The sequence below is a fragment of the Echeneis naucrates genome, chromosome 5 (genome assembly GCF_900963305.1).
Source record: "Echeneis naucrates chromosome 5, fEcheNa1.1, whole genome shotgun sequence".
NCBI lineage: Eukaryota > Metazoa > Chordata > Actinopteri > Carangiformes > Echeneidae > Echeneis > Echeneis naucrates.
This window is the reverse complement of record NC_042515.1, coordinates 9,654,517-9,675,087: the sequence shown is the minus strand read 5'-3', so window position 1 is coordinate 9,675,087 and position 20,571 is coordinate 9,654,517. Positions and strand designations below refer to the sequence as shown.

The 20,571-nt window shown below is 41.6% G+C and overlaps 2 protein-coding genes across 5 annotated transcripts in view; one reads left to right on the top strand and one right to left on the bottom strand.

Moving 5' to 3' along the window:
• The window catches only part of vgll4b (vestigial-like family member 4b), a 33,947-nt gene extending 28,691 nt beyond the window's left edge, over window positions 1–5,256 (top strand). For all 4 annotated transcript variants that reach the window (XM_029501428.1, XM_029501429.1, XM_029501430.1 and 1 more), the window contains one exon: window positions 298–5,256. In XM_029501428.1, coding sequence (XP_029357288.1) covers window positions 298–554 — 257 coding nt within the window. In that variant the 3' untranslated portion in view covers window positions 555–5,256. The remainder of the gene's footprint in view (window positions 1–297) is intronic.
• The window catches only part of atg7 (ATG7 autophagy related 7 homolog (S. cerevisiae)), a 48,631-nt gene continuing 31,421 nt past the window's right edge, over window positions 3,362–20,571 (bottom strand). The window contains exon 19 of the mRNA XM_029501425.1: window positions 3,362–6,467. Within this exon, the coding sequence (XP_029357285.1) occupies window positions 6,435–6,467 (33 nt within the window). The 3' untranslated portion in view covers window positions 3,362–6,434. The remainder of the gene's footprint in view (window positions 6,468–20,571) is intronic.

The window sequence follows — 20,571 nt, the reverse complement described above, 5'->3', positions numbered from 1 at the left end:
TATCAGTCATGTTTTCTGTGGGTTGATAACTATACTGTGGCTGTTTTTTATAATCCCACTGAAATCCCTATGATCTCATTGAGGTTAACAGTGAAATTTAAAACTGTAATGAAAAAGCAAAGTAGATGTTGGAGTTAGTATTTTTCCACTGGCCTAAAATGCACACAACCAGTGTTGAAGCTGATGCTGGGCAATAAATAATCCACTAACTGTTACACAAGTGAGGTTTGGAGATCTCATTTCATTATGGGAACTAAAAAGTCTAACTCTCGCTCCCTCCTATCCTGTGTCTTTTAGCCAACACAGCCTGTGACCCAGTGATCGAGGAGCATTTCCGCCGCAGTCTTGGGAAGAACTATAAGGAGCCAGAGCCTGCCGCCACCAACTCGGTGTCCATCACAGGCTCAGTGGACGACCACTTTGCCAAGGCACTGGGCGAGACCTGGTTGCAGATCAAAAATAAGGGGAGTCCCTCATCGTCTGGCAGCAGCCCAAACTCCTCTCCCGACAGTCACATGGTCAATCACAACCACTCCCCATCTGTGGTCTCCTGAAGCAGGGAGGGATTTTAGAGTTATGTGCCCCCTGTTTCCCCAGCCATACCAATCACATCACCAGCATCCCAGAGGGAATGCCTGCCTGCTGGTCTGCTAAAAACATCCACAACCCTCAAGCCTGCTCCCTCTCTACGTGCTCATAGATGATCAATCAATCAAGCAATAACAAAAAGGTTGCTTTTTCCCTCCTGTCCTCTGGTATGCAAATGCCAGTGAATAATCAGCAATGAATGATGAGGGCTCAACTTGGGGACTGAGTGGCGCATCAAACTGCTCCCTCTCCTCATTCATCACCCCTGCATATCAAGCTTGGAGCTGAGCGAGCGTCTGTAGTTATATGTACATAAACAAAGAGAGTGGAGGCGATGTTTTAATTATTAATTATCTTTTGTTCTTTGTTTTTGTCTCTTTAACGGTAGTTTTGTGTACTGCTTCTGCGTTATGAGATGCCTGACATTTGATAGAAAAGATAAGAAAGAAACACTTGATTTCGAACCACCCGACTGCTACCAAAGAAACCTTAGACGGAGATGACAATTCCCATGTCACAAACAAAACGACAAAAAAGCCATCTGGTTATTGCCTCCCTCTTTTTCATTCTCTCTCCTTCCCTCTCTTTTCTCTGTATGTAATTAGGTAATATTATTACTGCATGTGTCTGCTTCAGCGACTGACTGGGTCTGACGTTCACTCCGGCAGTAGAAGGCAAAGGCTGGCATGTCAACATTGTAATCTGGCACTGCACACACTGGTATTGATAAACCTGAGCTAAAACTTTTGGGACCTCAGTTCGATCGCCAGTGAATTCCTGTCACAGTTTACTCAACTTGCCCATGACAGCTTGTTCATGCTTTTAATATGCATTATTCAATTATTTAATGCATTTCTGAAAAATGTAAAGTGAATATTAGCAGCGTCGGGCAGCACAAATAGAAAAACATTAATTATCACATCTGTTAAAAGAAACATATTTCCATCGTTGGAGAAGGTGGGTGGAAAAAGGGCTGTTTTTATTGTCTGTTTTGGCAACCACTGACTAAAACCAGCTAACTAAACAGATCTCTGCCCACCAGCACTTGACAGACTATCAGCCCACACCATTAAGTCACTTGCGGCGCAGAGAGCTGTCTGTATTAAGGGTGGGGGTATAAACAATCAGGTGCACTGTGGGAGGAACTGGCCACTCTTCAATTTAAGCAAATATCCATCACCATGGATACTAACTGAAGCATTAGTCGCCCAGCTGCTACATCAGGCCACTTCTTCCCAGGACACCATCCCTAATATGAGGGTGTAGGTCAGGTGAACTGAGGAGAAAGTCATGTCTCAACCTTTTTGTATAGTAATGCCACCTTTTTATCAAACCTACGGCTGACATGAGTGCATTTTTTTTTTTTTTTTTTTGGTGCAAGTGCAAAATCTCCAAAGACAAAAATCTGAGACCAGTTAAACTGGACTGCAGTTAAGGAATGCAGTGGCCAGAATATCTTGCCTTTCCTCACCCACCTTTCTCCGTCATTTTGTTGTGATTGTGTTGCCAGCCCTACATACATAGCCAGCATGTATGATCCACTATCCAAGCATGCAATTTGGGAACTAATCCATGTTGATAAACATGTTGCAGACAAATATCAGTAACACAGAAAGTTAGACAATTGTGCCAAATTGTTGCATGGTTCTTGAATCAGTAAAGTCTGATGTTGATGGACAACCACGAGAGATTTAGACTGAAAGCAGAGCTGAACAACCTGCTGACAGTGATGAGGGGATAGATGACACTGCATGTCACTTTGTGCTTAAAAGAAAAAGGTCTCGGCTTCAAACTGGAGAGAGAAGAGTATTCACATCACTTCAAACAAGCCTTTGTTTTTCTAACTCTTGGGGCACATGGGTGCTGTAATTATTTTTGGCTTACACCCTGCTATACTTCCCTTCCTCCTTTACCTGCACACTGTGGTTTGGTATTTCCACAAGGTTTGAAGGGTAAACTAATGCTTTTACAGATGCATGTTTTGTTTTGTTTTTTTGTTGTTGTTTTTTAATAGCTGGTATCTATTAGTGTTTTTAAACATTTCAATCTTAACTACTATTATCCTTTTCATTCGGACGTTAGTTGTTACTTCTTTTGTTGTTAGTAACGGACATAGACACTATACACTCACTGCTGGGTCAGTTGTACTCCATATTATTATTGTTATTATTACAGTTTTGTATTTTTGTTTTCCATTAATATCAGTATGGTAACAAGCATCAGTAGTGGAACAGCCTCCGGACAGGCTCTGTTTAATGGTGAGTGCTGCGTTTCTTCATACCACCTCTGCACAGAGTGGTTTAGCTCGTTCCACAGCAGAGCCACGATTGTTCCGGTGTGGAGCTGGCTTTGGGATACGTAGCCTGTTAAGGTTTTCTTCAGATGTTGATCTATTGGTGGTACAGGATGCTACAGCCTTTAGTGTGACTGAGCTGAGACACCAAATTGACACAAATCAGTCCACGAAAGGCATCTTAGCCTGAGATGAAGTGGCTTCTTCCACACTGGTCCCCTCCAAACAGCACTTGGTAGAGGACAAGCCCGCAGGCTTTTGGTAAAACGGCGGGAGAAAATGATGACCCTAAATTATTGCATACAAAATTGCAAATAAGACAAAAACAGTATTGTAAAATGTTGGAGATGAGCAAGCAAACAGCAACATTTGGTTAGTGATCAGCTAAACCTGTGAAGACTTCTCCAAGCTCTCAGCCCTGAGTCGACTTTTTGTGTCCTGACTTGGTGTCCAGCCAGTTTTTTTTATTTTTTTATTTTATTTTTTTTATATTTTTCAGTGTTTTCTGAACAACATTGAATTGTTGCTGCAGTTAAGCTAGACTGCTGCAGTTTGAAGAAATGGATTTAAGTCGAGCCTGCGCCAAGGTGGCATACATTCCTCCAATAGGGAACTTTGTAAAGGCCTCATACACACTTTACGAACTTTACCAGAACAGCAGAGTGTCCACTTTAGCTCTTTTTGGCCACAAATCCATCCCACAACACTAAAGAACAACCTGTGCCATATTTAATTTGGGACTTTCAGAGAGAACTGGAGCTGGAAAAAGTTTGGTGTCATTCTGTACAAAAATACAGAATAATTTCATGTCTCAGTGGAGGTTTACCCTTTTACAGAGTATCTGTGTGGAATATCAGTGTCATAATGACCCCACATTCCATCTTCAACCGTCAGATGTGACAAAACCACAATGGGTGGTAAATGTTTTAGGATCCCAAAATCCCAAAAGTCAGTGAATTCATTTGTACAACAAAGAAGTCCTCTCCGGTTTCCGTGCTCTCTGTGACGGGGCTCAGTGGTTTGAGGGGTGATTTCTGGAGCTTCAGGAGCTGAGCTTCTGTTAGCACAGGTTGAGTCACGAGTTGTTCATCTGCCACTCAGTCTTTTCACAGTGACACCACTTCCTCCCTTTCCTTGTTAGGTTCAGTTGATTTTGATGAAGATAGGCTGTAGTTAGCAACTTGATAGAAAACTAGAGAGAAGGGCTTGGTGTCCAGAACGTTTTGTTTTAGTATTATTCTTTCTCATCATTATTTCACTACCACCCCGTAGGTAGGAGGCTCTCTTTCTGCTTTGGCACACACTCCCCTACACACTGTAGGAAAATCACTTAAAAATACTTTTTTATAATAGGTAACTATAAGACCATCATTACGCTGTGCGTAACGAATGTACAGAGAAAAAAATCGTAGGTATTTTTTGAGGAACAATTAATTTGTTAATGATATGTAGCTATTTAATTGTTGTTTTTCCCTGTCCTATATTGTAATCATTGCATTTTCTCTTATGTGAAAAAAGTTGATCTTTTTTGTTTATAGAGTTTGTCTTGTTAGAGTAAAGGTTCAAGTGCAGGAGCACGGTAAACGAATGAAACCACAATAAGCCACTGGTGTGTCGGTGACAATCGCTACTTCCATTGGTCCCCAATGTTCTGCAATCATTAAAATTGTGTTTGATCGTATGCCTTAGACATGTGATCAAACGTTTGACTTGTGAGCCAAAAGGGTTTGTCCTTTTTAACGGGCTCTTGATCAGTTAGCATGTTTTGCATTGATGGAACAGAAGGATGTTGCCACTAGCCCAGTGCATCTCTCCAGCCATTTCCAGTCAGCCATAAAAAACAAACATGAATCGTGGGCTAGCAGGCACGTAAATAATACAAACTGTGTTTTGAAAGTCTTTCGATGACTGCTTTTGGTTTACAGATGGGAAGTGAACAAGTAAATCCAGTCTATTTGAGAACGTGTGGAATCGGTTTAACATGACAAGCTTAGCTGATGGAAGTCTGAAAGCATATTTCACTCAGGCTCGTACATCTCACAGTCAGTGAGGCTGACATGAGCTGAGCAGAAAATGAGCTTTGGGGATGTCCTGGTTCCCATCTGCGGAGGCCATTTTGCAAACGTCAACATGGAACTTGTGCCGATAAATCAGCGGAGTTGGTTGAAACTCTTGACTGTACCACATTTTCCAGGTCCTTTTTTGAAGTGAAGTAGCATGTACTTAGTGGTAGTAGTACTCTGAACTGTAAAAGAAAAAATGTATCAAGAAAACAGTCAACTTGTGGCTCTGTGTCTCCTACTAAAAAGGTTTTGGCAGGCCACCTTTTTTGTACGTAAAGTAGCCTTGATGAACAATAAAGTGCTTTTAAACCACTGTCAGTGTGTGCGGGTCTCTGTCTCTTGACCGCTTTGTGTGTCTGGTTGCTTTTGGTTACGACTGATGGTACAAGGGGGATGATTCCTTTGAGGTACAAATAGGAGCAAAGATGCATGTGGCCTGATTACGGAGGGATGCAGTTTAGGTTAATCAAGAGCAGAAAAATATACAAAAAATACACAATCATTTAAAGGTCACAGATGTAAACAGAAGTAGCATTTTATTCCAGTTAGACTTTAAATACGTGACGAGAATTAGCGCAACAGAAACAGCTGAGAAAAGAAAATTAGAGTTTAATCTCACATGTGAGATCAGATTGGGATTTTGACTTTATTTTGTTTCCCACGGCAACACAGGCAGCCAAGTCACTGTTGAATATCCTGCATGGTAGCAGATGAGACACACATGTTGTAAAAAAAGGAAAAAACAAAAACTAATTGCACAGATAAGCACATGCGAACATTAACACAAATAAATCATTAAGAGCCTCATTTTCTCTGCTGGCTGCTTTACAGCTTTCCCAGAATGCCAGTTAAGTGTTTCTACAGCAGGAGCCACAGCTGAGCTGAGCGACAGTGAGGAATATGTTAAAGGAACAGAGCTGCTCTCCGTATTAAACTAACTGTACGTAACACAAACAGATGGAGAGACTGTTAAAACTGCATTTTCTATTTTCATAATTCACCTGAAGCGCTTTTCCACACTGAATGAGTGAGCGGGCCAAACTCCTGTCAAAACACTCTTCAGCAAATCTATAAAACGTGTTGATGGAGAGACTGAACCTGTGACCAATAAGTGAAGTGTTTTTAGTGCACATGTGGAGTGTTATATTGTGTTGTAACTCAAGGAAACAACTCCAGACTGAGTAAATGTGACTCTGGGCGTTAAAGAAACAGCTGCTACTTCATACACACAACGCTGAATATAGACTTAATCCCAGTTAACTCACACTCTCTCACACACACAATCACTGCTTATCAAGTTTATTTAAACATAATACCCTTTTGAGTTTCTACCCATTAGCTGAATTTGAGTCCAAATGAAGAATTTCAGCTTGCTTGATGTGCTCGCTTTTGATGTAACGTACTTGGTGAGTGTCCCGTTTGTGTCCAGAACCTCAGTCCTCGCTGAGCCGTCCGTTGGAAATGTAAGATCCATCCACACGGGAGTTCCTTCAGATGCTCTCGTCATCGCTCATGTCCCAAATCTGACGAGACACACACACACACAGTTTATGTTGTTTTATTGGAAGCAAACAACACGTTCACATTCACAGTTTAACTATAGAAGGTGTCCCTGAGATCCAACAAATGTCAATATATATTTCTTGGGTCCTTTCTATGTTGTGCCCTCCTGTTGAGGCACAGCATGACCAGGAAGTCATCAGGTATCATCGACACAACAATAACAACGCGGCAATAACACAATGCAAGCTTTATTATAATAAAACCAGTGCTGGTCATAAAGGGATGTTTTTGTGTTGGGTTTTTAAAAGCTGTGCAGATTTAACACACGTCCGCTAACAGCCCTGATTGTTTGTATTAATTTAAAAAAGGGCCTTCTTCCAGCCACTGATCGCACAGTGATGCTGAAAATAATTAACTCCTAATCAGAGCTAAAAGCTTTCTTACCAGGAAGTGACAGCAGCATGTTACTGACACACAAATACACACACACAAGCACACAACCTCATGAACCTGCTTTACAATAGTGTGTCAGTAAACAGCAGCAGCCTTCTCATGGCAGCAGATGCTTCACATTCCCGCTCTGCAAGACGTAATTCACATACTTCTAACACTGGAATGTTTCACACACAGGCACACACAGATGGGGGAGCATGCACGCGTGCACACACACACACACACACACACAGCTTTGACACATACATGCAGGATTCCTTTGAATGTGCTGCTTCACCACAAAAAGAGCTGACATGGGAATTCCAGTGGAATAAATACAACCAAAAGAAAATGTAATAATCTGTCGGTTGCCTGATTCTCTGCAACACAGAAGCCTGAACACACACAAACATTATTTTCTCTCACTCAGTCTGTAAAACGCCAGAAAAGCCCAAAGCGAAGCCTTCAGATGTCTTCAGGTGATGCCGTCCAAAGTAAAACCCCCCAATGATCCACCAATATCAAAAATACCGAACAAGTGACATTTTGCTGCTCAACTCAATCTTTTAACTCAAAATCACACAAAATGTTTGTAATGTTGAATTTCTAAGTGCTTCCTAAACGTTTCCAAACTGTTTGTTGGCGACACTTTCATTTGTCATTTTCCATAACTTCCCGAATAATTATCACAACAGTGCCTCCACCATGTAGGCCTGTTGTCCAAACACACGTTTGTGAGAAGAAGCTGGAGTATGAAGAGAAAGAGCCAGATTTCAGCGGCCAGTGTGAAACAATCCACGTCATAAATCAAATCATATGAAACGGCCAAACCTCACGTGTCGGCCTCAGTGAAGCCGAGAAGCTTCATTCGGTTCTGTACAGGGGATTAGGCTTTTGTCTCAACTATGTACTATCCATCTGCTGGCGCTTTTCTGTTTCCGGGTCATGGGGGTTGCTGGAGCCAATCCCAGCCAACGTTCGGGGCGAGGGGCGGGGCACACCCTGGACAGGTCGCCAGCGCATCACAGGGCCGACACACAAAGACAGACAGAGACCAACAACCACTCAGACCTACGGACAATTTAGAGTCACCACTTAACCCAAACATGATGTCTGGACGGTGGGAGGAAACCCACACAGGCACAGGCACATGCAGACTCCACACAGAAAGGCCCCAGGCCGGGAACCGAACCCACAACCTTCTTCAATATTTTGAGAAACGAATTCACAAAAAATAAGCCGTACCCCCTCAGACGGTAAGTCTTCTAGGTGCCCAATTTGGTGAAGCTGACATTTAACTGACTGTGAAGTTTGATCACAGTCAGGGTCTTTCATTTTATTTCAACTTTCTTATTTTTCTTGGCCTTCTGAAACTGTTTCAATAAGGATGTTTTGTTTTCTCGCTCGGCCAAAAGTCAAGTTACTATTGCAAGAAGCTGTCTGACGTGTTCTGTAGCACGATAACCCAACAACAGTCTAACAGAGGACGGGGAAAGCTCAGTGCTGTTCTGGTCTTAAGTCGCTGCCGTCTTGAGGTGACGCTTTCTCAAACTGGGTGTAGTTGAACAGTTTCAGGGCAGCGTGGAGAATTGAGGACAAATTTCTATCAAAGCTGGATATTCGGCATTTCTGCTCCACTGCTGCTGGGCAGTGAGCATCAAAAGGACAGCAAGCAAAGAGCTCTTTGAAATGAAGCGACACTGGAGCCCCTCTCTGGACGGCTGCCATGCCGATCTGATGGCGTGTGTGTGTGTGTTTTGAGAAATCCTTTGTGCAGAATGAAAGAGGCAGGGGGGAAAGAAAGGAGACCTTATGTAACGTGAATAGCTGCAGCAAACTGAGGCCAACAACTTTACTACAGTCTTTCTGGCACGGCTGAATGCCTGGGATGTTTCTCAACCTTTTACCTCTGTTGGTGCAACACAGAAGTAGATTTCTGCAAAACACAGAGGAAAATAGATGACTTCTGTCCACGCTGCAATCAGGTAACTTACAAAAATGAACCAACTAAGCCGATAATGTGAACCTCAATGTAACCTGACGAGAAACTATCAATCAAGCGGTAAGACTTTGTTTTATAGAGGCTTCAGAAAGTGAATCCAATCTTTCACCATTTAAATTTGAAGGTGAAAATCTGCTGTGTTTAGGTGTGTGGAGTAATATTATCCAAATTCTGTCAAGTATTTAACTTTTGCACATCCACAATCACAAAAACAAATTATTTGGAAGTTGTGTTATTGCTACATCGTCAATTTTAGCATTAGCAGCTGTTTAGAGTTCAGCACCACACTTCATTCCTCCACTTCTTAGATTTTGCGATCACTTCTTTACTTCTGTTGAAGTCCAGCCCAGTATTGCGACCTCAGGGATCGTAAACACAACGATGGCTGAAGCGCCTGGCAGGCGGCTGAATAAACAGAGTGTACGATGCCTATGAACTCAGAGTGGTGCCATTAATAACGTGTCCATCTGCCAGCTAACTAACGTACCACTTGGTAGATTACAGGTTACAGGTTGAAAATAAACGATGCTGCCATCTTGGAGTTGAAAGTTAGCGGCGCTGTCCTCGTTTAGATCCCAGCAGACAGCAGAGTCACATTGGCCAAAACCCGGTTTGTCCTCCAATCCTCAGACTTTTCTGCCATACTGAAACTGAATTATGCGAAGTCTAAGTATGTGAGCTAAGAAGCCAACAAACAAGTTTAATTCCAACATAACTTGGACAAGTTTAAGTTAAACATATTTTTTTCCTACAATCATACCTGAAATACTAAGAACAACAACCTTCATGCAGCACAATAACTGTTACTCCGAAGCAGCTTGGTGAATATTTGATTTAAAGATGTCGGTTTGATGTCAGGAAAATTTTGATGGACATTTTTCACTATTCCAAAGACTAGACAACTAACCTGGGAAATAATGAAAATCAGTAAAACTAATGGTTAGTTTCAGCTCTTGTCTGGATTAAATCATTCTTGGGTGGTTGACCTCTACACTAAGCACACAATGTCCAAAAGCATACATACACACCATGACAGCAGCTCAAAGGGATTGGCAGAAGCACAGTCATTGATTCATCTTTAACTTTGAAGCAGTCTTATCACCTCAGGACCTTAAGCCACTGCAGGTTGGGAAAAAAAAAAAAAAAAACGGCTGGATGTTTCATAAACTCCAGCAGTAAGCTGCATGTAATCATTGTGCGAATGTGTTTGTGTTCATAATCAGTTGGGCTCCGGCTGATAATGACAAGCATAATCCAGGCTAGTTGTTGAAACAAGGCCGAGATCTGATCAGATAGAGAAGGTTTCAGCTGGAAGCTGAGGCTGGGGAAGTTAGGGCCAACTCTGTGCTGCTGCTGATTATTGCCATCCTCCACCACCCGCCAGAAATACAACACAAGCCTCAGCACGATAGCCTTTAGCAATATTTACCACTCTGCGGTCCTGTGTCAAAGCACTTCTTCTGGAAAAGTAACACCATGGCTACAACATATTTGCTGGGATGACAGTTTATTAAGGAGGACTGCTCAGATAAGTGGGATTTAAATGACATTGGCAGCGGCAGGCGCGTTGCTCAGGCGAGTCGATACAGAATACTGAGCCCTCTTACAGGAATACATCCTTAGTGCGGGTGGCCCCAGTGGGAATCCACCCTCTGAAGCCATTCAGCCAGGCAGCGCTACACAACCACCACTGGGCTCTGCTGTTAAACACACATCTGCTTTACATATTAGACGTGACACCAAAGCACAAAGCGCAAAGTCAAGCTTTCATCATGGAGAATGGCTCCGTCTGATATACAATTAGCGGACCACACAGAGTGACGTGGTTTATGGCTGCTGGATACAACAGTGACTGTGTCCTGAACACGGAGGAGGAAAAATAAAAATCCTGTCAAGTGAATTTATGCTTCTTTCCTGTGATCTTGGATGGTTTATGCAAGTTTTTACAAAGCTGAAGAAACTGTGAAGGGACTTTGATATCTGTCACTAAAGACAGTGAGTCACTGTGGAGAGATGATACAACTCTTCTCAGATATGGAAACACAACCATGTTGGCTCCATCGGTTTGTTAAAGTTATGGCTTTGTCATCCAGGCTTGTGTTTATATGACATACGTGTTGATTATGGTTTCATTCAGAGATTATGGGTCATTTCTAGAAAGAGTTACAAAGTGAAAAGAACAATAGTATGAAAATGACAGGCCTAAACACAGATTACAGTAAAAGAAAATAAAAGAAACGTTTCAGGTTGGTCTGACAGCACTGTAACAGAGAAGTTAACAGAAGGATCTCTGAACTATAAACTGGGCATGATGTTAAAAAGATATTTATTTACTCTGCTTTTTATTTTAGTGAGTCAAACTTGTGTTGTGTTATGGAATGTGACACTGCTATTGTTACCTCTCAGAAAAAAATGCCTTTTGTTGCTAACAATGAGGGGCATATCTTAGAGTAGCTTTTGTTGGCACAGCAGCAAAAAAAAAAAAAAAAAACTCATGTCGGAAAGTAAGAGCAGATAGATCCAGGAAGTGATTTTATTCAATCTTAATATTACTAATTGGATCTTTGGCAAAGAGACTTTCGTATTCACACTGAAGATATAATACACCCCACCAACACACAAAAAAACAAACAAACAAACAAACAAACAAACAAAAAAAAAAACACTAAAATATGGGACTTGTTTCAAAGTGCTTCTTGTAAACTGTAGGAGCCTGCAGAAATGTCAGCACAGGGTAATTAGTTCAAAGAAAGAGGTGGCAGCCATGGAGATTGTTGTTTCCTCGAACATCTGTTAGCCACAGGGAAGCATTTGATGATTTGTCTTAAAGAGCTTGTGGGAAGATGCTTCCCCTTTCATCCGTCCATAAGACGCCCTCAGGGCAGGTTTCACATCAGGAAGGGGGGAGGCAAACCCACAAAGCTACCTCTAAAATCAAAGAGCGATGAACTCATTGGAAAGTCAATAAAAGAAGCAAATCGACATGTTGTCACATGTTTTAGGGTCACAGAAGGTTGGCAGTAAAAAAAAAAAAAAACTCTTTGGAGATAAAAGTTTCCACTCTCAATCCATTTTCTCTTTAGAGCTTCTTTCTTCTACACTTTTCCTTTACATTCCCGTCCTCTCCGCTTCCGAACCACAAGCCACTCACCGTGGAAACACTCATAATGCCTACAAAACACGCGGCAGTGGAAATAACTTCCATAAAAAAGCAACAGCAGGTGTTTGTTTGTGTCTGTGTGTTTCTGTTGCCCCAATGGTACTGAAAACACACGCACATACTGAAAATACACACAAAGTCTTGCTCACACACCTACTGATGAACAGACACATTTACTCATACACACACAGCCAAATGAGCCGAGGCTTCGGGCTGGTTGATGTGAATAAATAATGTCTTTTGGGTGTGGCCGTTCTGGGGATTTGGTTTCCGGTGCGGACGAGTATTCAGCTGTGAACAGCAGCACTTTGAAGAACAAAGGTGTGATAAGGTCTACAATCACCTGAGGGGCAGCTGAAGGAACAACCTTTATCTGGTTTAGCTGGAACCTGAGTCAGTGTGAGAAAGACGCACAAAAACACACAGCCAATTTTTTCTCCAGTCTTAACTTTGAGCTCAATTCAAACTAGATAATAGTAAAATAACAGATACAAAAAAAAAAAAAAAAAGCATATTTTGAGTTTTAGCTCCTAAATGGCAGCTACCTTCACTTCCCCGTCACAATCTTGCTGCATTTCTCATTTTCATGTTTCGTAGGAAGTTTTTTTGTGTATCATCTCCGGAAGCACTGTCCTCCTACAGAGAGGACTTCTGGGATAGCAACGTCTGTTGTCCTATCAACCTTACTGATCCTTTTATCTATGATGTAGCACCACATGGTTGACAGTTGTATCTGTACATGAAGAGTCGACGTATCTAGTGTTGAGGAAAAAAAGAATCCATTCAAGATCCTCAAATTACAATTGTCTTTGGGGACTTTTAGAACGGGCTGGTAACAAATCTATTCAAATTATTAATTTATTATTAATTTGTGTAGCTTTTCTGATCCTTTATGGCCTTTACACAATTTGTAGGAAAACCCGACTGTGAATGTAATTGGTTAAATAAACGCTGGGAAGAAAGGATAAAGATTAACTAGTAAACACTTTCACCAGTCTATGCTTCCAGCAAAACACACACACAAGTACATGCAACAAATGCACACAGGCACCTGACGAGTGCATCAGCTACAATGTCAGTAGAGAAAATGACCTCATGCAGCCCGACGCAGCACTCTGCATTCCCAACTGCATTCCTGAATTCCCCTCAGACATTCCTGCTCAATGTGGCAGGAGTTTGCTGTGTCGTGATTTCACTGGCAAAGAGGGTGTAAAGGTAAAAGGTCAAATCCAGTCCAAATCAGGAAGAAAAATGTAGGCTCTAACAGAAATGGTAGTGAAGGTGAGACGCAGACAGACAGCGAGAAAAGCGATGGGAGAAAAAACACTAAAATAAATCCGGCCCAGCTACACGGGACAGATTGGTGACAGAGTCAAGATAAAATGGATATCAGGTTTTACACCACAAGCTGCTGCAACAGCTTTCACAGATCTTGGCCCATTTTCTACAAACCCCTAAAATCTGTGGCTACAGCACCGGGCTTGTTGACTGTATGGAAACATGTATATTTGTTGTTTCCCCACTAAGTCTGGGTTTCTCATCAGTCTCACGGGCCACACATTCATATAGTACACAGTGTAAATACAATCTGTAGCATGTGGGAGGGGCCGTGGCAGGGTCACCAAAAAGTTCAATATAAAGCAGATGTAGAAATTAGAAGACGTCAAACTAAATATTGCTCATTAATCAAACTCTCAAACACAGCTAGTTACACTGTTGAAAGTAATGGAGTCCAGAGTACAAACTAATCTGACATAATCTGATCCCAATTTCAGCTCAGTGTTTACATAAGAACCGGTCACTCAGGGGTCAGTCCATCACAAATTATGGCAACTTTTTCCCTTCTTTTGAAAGCAAATCTTTTACGTAGGTCACCAATTTTACTTTTCAGGACCAAGACAAATGTTTTATACAAACGCTTTTAACAACTTTGGACTAAGGTCGCATGTCGTAATATTAAAACCACTTCAACAAGACTGATCCGTAAAATATGTACATTTAAAATTTTAACACACAAGTCAGGGGCCATGTGAGGAGAGTTGTCATACATTACTTACTGAGGTATTTTGTACTCATCACCACTTCAGGCCATCCAAAGCCACTCAGCAATAAAAACACACAACTGAAGGACCCTAAATCTCCTAATGCCTTCTGTTTAATAAAGGAATGGCTCCAGGCAGCATGTATAGTTCCACACAGTAAGCAGAGCTGCGGCTAATATTTTTCTGCAGTAAAAACACTCATTTGATAAAGTAATTCCAGATGCCTCGATTCATATAAGATGTTGGGACTGTGATCCACACTCCAAGCTGCAGGTGTGTCTGATTTGGATGTAGAGACATCTATCAATCCCACACATCACAATTATTTCCTCTAACGTGTGTAATTGTTGTAAATCAAAACAGTAGCTCATATTGGACACTATTATCCATCTCATACTTCCTGAAGGGCAATGTCTCTATTGTCCCACCTGTCCAACTGGTACACTATGTGATTCTCTGGAGCCCAAACTTGATGCCCTTTACTTCCCTTTTCCTTCAACTCGTGGTGTCGATAACATGAACCTCTTCATCTGAAATTTAACCACAACCAGGTTCATTTTGTGCTCTTCCACTTTTTTTCAGTCTTTGTTCAATACAAAGCTACAGCTCTCTGGGAGGACACAGTGGACAGGCTGTGTGCGAGTGTGTTTGGGTGTGTGTATGGGAGACAGGGAGAGGAAAAGGACATGGGTGGAGACAGGAAGAGGACTGACCTAACCTGCCCTCTCAGCAGTAAATGTTCTGCCCTCCGGGTTACAAAAAGTTACCCATACACCCAGAATGGACTCCGATGCCAATAACAATGAATTATCACAGATCAGATTGATCATAAAAAAGTGTGTCTGGTATTACATCATGGTACTGTACACTGTCTTTGTGTGGTAGATTCCACATAGTAGGTGCCTGCTTTTGAGTGGTTTTGTGTTACTGAACTCAGAAAAACATAAAACTCTTGATTCATTTTATTATGCTGTTTAATGTGGTGGTTCACCTGGAGCGTTCAATTAGACAGAAAAAGGCACGACACAACAAAGAAAGACTTTACAGGACAAACGCTCATATAATACTGAGTTGACATTATGTTTCACCTCTATCTAACACAACCCCAAACGTGAAAAAACAGTAGCCAAATGTGTTTGGTCCGTGCCTTAATACTTTTCTATTTCCCCTTCCTGTCTGTGGCTCTCAGACCTGAGGCCATTTGTTGCTGTTGAGAACTTAAAATTTTAAAAATGGGTCACACACATTGAATATGAAAAGTCACCAGTCGTCAGTGTGACTTGTTGGTGGGTTTTTAATGGTTTTCCAATGACACAGAGGAATAAGTATCAAGACGTGGTGACGCAGACAACACATATGTGTTTCGGAATCACTGATGGGCACAACAGTACCAGAGAGATCACCCTTTTAAAAAAATACACCAACACAGCTTCCTCTGCTTTGGCAAAAGCCGGCACGTTTTAGTATCCACGATGCAACTTGACTGTTAGTCCATTAAAAAAAACCAAACAAACAAAAAAAAAACTTTCTCTCCATGGTAGATGCTAGCATACCATGCTAATTGCCCTTTAACTTGCACCACTATACATAGTAGTGTGGTACATTGACATGATCTGTGTGTTGGATTTGTTTACCAACCACAAACTAGTTCTTTTACATTTTTATTGTACAGTAAAGTGCTGACACTGGTTCATACATGGAAATTTTACTATTAAAGTACAGAGGCCGAGGGAGAGGACTGCGAATGATGCAAGGGAAATGTTGACGGACAGGGGAGATGAGAGGTTAAGCTGAAAAAGGCCCAAAGGTCGAAGAGAGACATAGAAAAGTAACGTCAAAGGGAGGGTGAGGGATAACAGGGCAGGCAGTGAGAGTGATTTGACTGGTTGAAAGAGGGGAAGAGATGGCTTAGAGGAGCTGTGGTGGGAACAGCGATAGTGTGTAGGTCCCAGCTGAGGTCATGTCCCCTGGCTCTGTTTTCATAAACTCCTGAGTCTCAGGGTAATCAAACAACGCACCAACACTCACTAGCATTCGCCCAGATAGCAAACCTTGGAACCAGACGTCATAGTAGAGTAACAGCAAACTAGGAAGTGAGGCAGCATCCTTCTCGCTTTTCCCTCCTTTTCCTATTTCCTATTAAAAGAGGGCAGCCGTCTGCTCCTCTTCCCTACTTTTCGTTTCTTCACAAAGTTGGTCAGACTCCTTGACCACCAGCACCCCTCTCTGTCGTTTCTCTCGGAGTCAGAGAGGCCAGCTACAACAACAAATGGAGTCTCTCAGCTGGGTGTGGTGGCCTGTGGAGCAACAGCTGGGTCCTGTTCTTTCTCCTGAGACACCAACTGATTGCTTGTCCTGCTTTTCAGGACAACCTTGCCTCCTCCTTTTGCTTAAATATTTAGCCATTTTGCTCTCACTTTCTCAGGGTTCCCTTTCAAGTAGAACGAACCCCCTTTCTCTTAGTTGCTGTATTTCAATCTTACATATCCTCTCTTAAAAGTACAGTGATTCTCATCTCCCATTAACTTCATTCCACTTTCCTGTTCTTTCTCTGATTTAATCTGTCAGTCCCCACCTTGCTCTTCCCTTCCCTCTTCCTCTGTGTCTCCCCCTGGGCCCCCTTTCCCCTCTGACACATTTCCTGTCTACTACAGAGGGTTATCAACATGGTCTCTGACTCAGAGCAGTGTTTCATAACCCTACAAGCATCTCATCAGTATTAGAAAAAACTGCAAAAACGTTATTAATATGTCTAAATATTTATGTCCAGGATTTAGGATGGCAGCTTAATTCTTTCTATAACAGTTATTGTAAAACATGAAACAGAAGTCCATAACTTGAAGCCTCCATTAACGTTGCTTCTCGTTGCCTTTGGTGAAGCAATAGCGTGTGTGTACATGTGAGCGACCAGTACAAACTCTTCCTAATGAACCGTTTTGAGCACATGCAACTAACCAAATGGCAATAACAGCTCAACTTCAGAGACTTTGTGTGTGTGCGTGTGTGTTGCCAGTTCAGACCTGCCCTTGGTTTAATTAGAACTGTGAGTCAAAGCCAGCTGACATACTGACATGTGGTCAGACGAGCAATCACATACAAGCAGCATAAGTAGGGCCCCACGGGCACAAGCACAAGCACACACATGCACATTAGGGCATTCATGCAGAGACAAACATATATGGTCCCTTTCATATGCCACAAACACCCTTAAATCAAGAGAGAAGAAATGATGAAGTCAAAACAATCAGTTCTCAAAGGGAGTGCAAATTGCATTCAAACTAATTAATTGTTATGAAGCAACATGCGCTCCCCCATTAGCTACACACACACAGACTCACAGTTCACAGGAGAACGAAGGCAAAGTGCCTGTAAACCACAGTCTTTTGATGTGACGCACCGTCGGAGTCTTTCATTACAAAGACTAATCTGAATCAATCACTGACAGAAACTACCACTACCACAAAAACTTTACATTCTAACATTTCAGAGATGGCGACATGACAGATCATTTGGGAAAACACGACCCTTCTTGGTCCGATGATCAAACAAACTAAAAATATTTTTAACATTTAAGAGAAAACATACGTAAGTCTTGACTATGAGCAAAGGAGAATCTTGAAAAATAAAAAAGCTGGACTTGTTTCCTTTTTTATTATTATGGTTCTAATGATCAGCGTCTCACGTTCACATATTCAGTACGGCCTGACCTGCAGATTGCTGATGTCTTTTTTTTTTTTTTCTTCTTCTTCCTTCAGTTTAATTAAACTTCTTTTGTTTTCACTAGAAAATTGGGTCAGAGGAAATGATGCCAGTCACAGACTGTGTGTAAAAGAGTAAGTGTTTCTGAGTGCCACAGAACAGGGGCATGTGCACACACATACACAGTTTACTGTATAAACACAAATGCAAACATGTTACTATATGTACGTATATGTATTATTCCTGTTTGTGTGTGTGAGAGGGAAATTATCTGAACCAGAGGCTCGATGCTATCACTGCCCTCCATGTGCTGGGCAGAACAGCATCAGGGGGAAAAGATAAGACCTGGCACTGTCACCAGATGTACATTGTGTTTGTGTGTGAATGTGTATGTGTGCGCATTTCTTTTTCAGGCCAGTGCTCCAGGGCAGATTACCTGTGACCAGTCCAGCAGGCCAGAATCGAGCTATATGAGATCCAGACACAGACGCATACAACCACACACAAATAGAGGGGGGGCCAGTTCTTATCTACGCCTTTAATGCAGCTGCAGAGTTTTTCTGCATCAAAGATTAGCTGAAGCGGGAACAGTGGAATAAACAGTCCACCACTCAGACAGGACACTACCGAGTAGACGTTCTCTTTTCATATAATCGCTTTAACCCTGTGATGATTTTTATAACCATTTTCTTTTAAGACAGCAATTTTAAGTTGTAGTAATTATAAGTTGTTTATGAGAGACAAAGAGCCTGCCGCATAAATTTTTTATTTTATATTTAGACTTCATATAAATAGTACTGTGAATTTAGACTGTTGGGATTCCTGACCATAATTTATTGCATGCTGAGTTTCAAATGAGAGTCTGAAATACATCAAGCGAGTGTTAGTTTGCATTGTAACAAACAATAGAACATTAACAGGACGCAATGTGTGCTGCTCACACTGTCGGCATTCGCTTTCAGTGGAGTGATGTATCACATCCTCAGCAGCACGGAGAGGCATGAAGGAGTTACACCGACCTCACCCCTCATCAAGTCAGAAAAAAAGATTGGTAGCTGAAAATGGACTCAACATTTGAAACCAAAATGACAAAAAACATATTACATATGAATAGCGGCATCATGGCATTCACTGATATTTATCATCTAAATAGCATACACACTAGGCCAACGATTGCATTTCCACTTAATTTGAGATCATTACAATTCAGAATAAAATCCCTCTTAGAAGTATATTAGACTGTCGTCCAAGGATGTAGTCTCGAGTTGAGAGACAGCACTCTGATCATGACCAATATGTACTCATTTTTAATGCAGCGCTGCTTTTGTCTAGATACCTGGAACTTGCAGTTGTCTTTCTTTTTTGCTAAGAACAAGAAAAACCAAAAACAAAAATCGAATAACTGTGAGTCAAATAAGAAAGACATTGAAAAAACAAAAAATTCTGTCAGAAAAGAAAAATGTGCATGTGAAAGAATACTTTTTTATTTCAAGCTCCATGATACGCCAACAAGTTGGGGTGTTGGAGGGGGGTGTTTCGGAAGTGAAAGTTCATTCTAAAAGTGCCATGCTGACACAGATACAGAAATAGTTCTTAAAAGCTGCCGAAGACGAAGAAGAGTAGGAGCTAAACAGGGACGTCAAGACTACTATTCAGTCTGTCACAAACCAGTCATCTGTCCGTCTGTCCGTCTGTCTGTCTGTCTGTCTGTCTGTCTGTCCATGCATACAGCCAGCTGGCATCACTCTGGACTGTCTGGCGCCAGAGAGCAGAAGCCATGTATAGGAACTGGCCCGCTGTAAGTTTTCCCATGTAGCGAGGGAAAAGTTGGCTTTATGGGTCCTAAATATGTCTTATAAAAATAACTGCCCCATGATTGATGATTGGTAATACTGTAAGGGGCCCCTCTGGACTCAAAATGTGGGGACAGCTGTCCGTGGTGCCGAAGTGTCCCCTTTACCCCCCACCTACAAAACACCTTTTGACCGGCTCCAGCCCTGTACATAAGTGGATTAATAATGTACAGACCACCAAAGGAGCATGGAGTCATGTAGAGATCCTATCACCTGATATTCTTCACACAATTCCCTTCATTTTTCTTCTTCTCAATATGTTATATCTTTATGTCAAATCTGCACTGAAAAGCCTAAACTAAAAAAAAAATATCCCTAAATAGATAGATGTAAGGGAACAGGTAATGTGGTAAGCAATTATTTTACACAGTAAGGATGTTTTGCTTATTACTTAAATTGAGACAAGAGAGGAATATACATCACTGATTGGATATTTAAATGTTAACACTTTCTTAATATCGTGGGTATTTATATTTAAAAGGTATTTCGCCGAAGATAGCAACATGTAATCTGGGAAACACTAAATGGCTCTGCTAAATCAGAGATTCGAATTACTTTTAGCTACAGAAACAGAGGAAGGGTAGGAGGGATTAAAGGACAGACAACATCGCTGTCCCACCTCACCAAAGTGAGTGGCTGCCCTGACACAGGATAACCCCGATTGAAAATAGTGACTGGATGCAAGGAAACTGACTCGTTTTGAACCAGCAGTAAGACAAGGAGTGTCTAGTTTTATTCATCATAGATACCAAGATCTAAACTACTTAAAACCGTTTTTGTTTTCAATTATTTTCCAATGTTTTCTTTCTGAAAGAAGTATATATTTATGGCCCTCTCTTACAAGAGTTCCAGTGACTGAAACTTGTTTTCCTTTTCCTAATAGTATATTCATTCCTCTTTGTATACGTTCGTCATTGCTCACTAACCCACTGACGT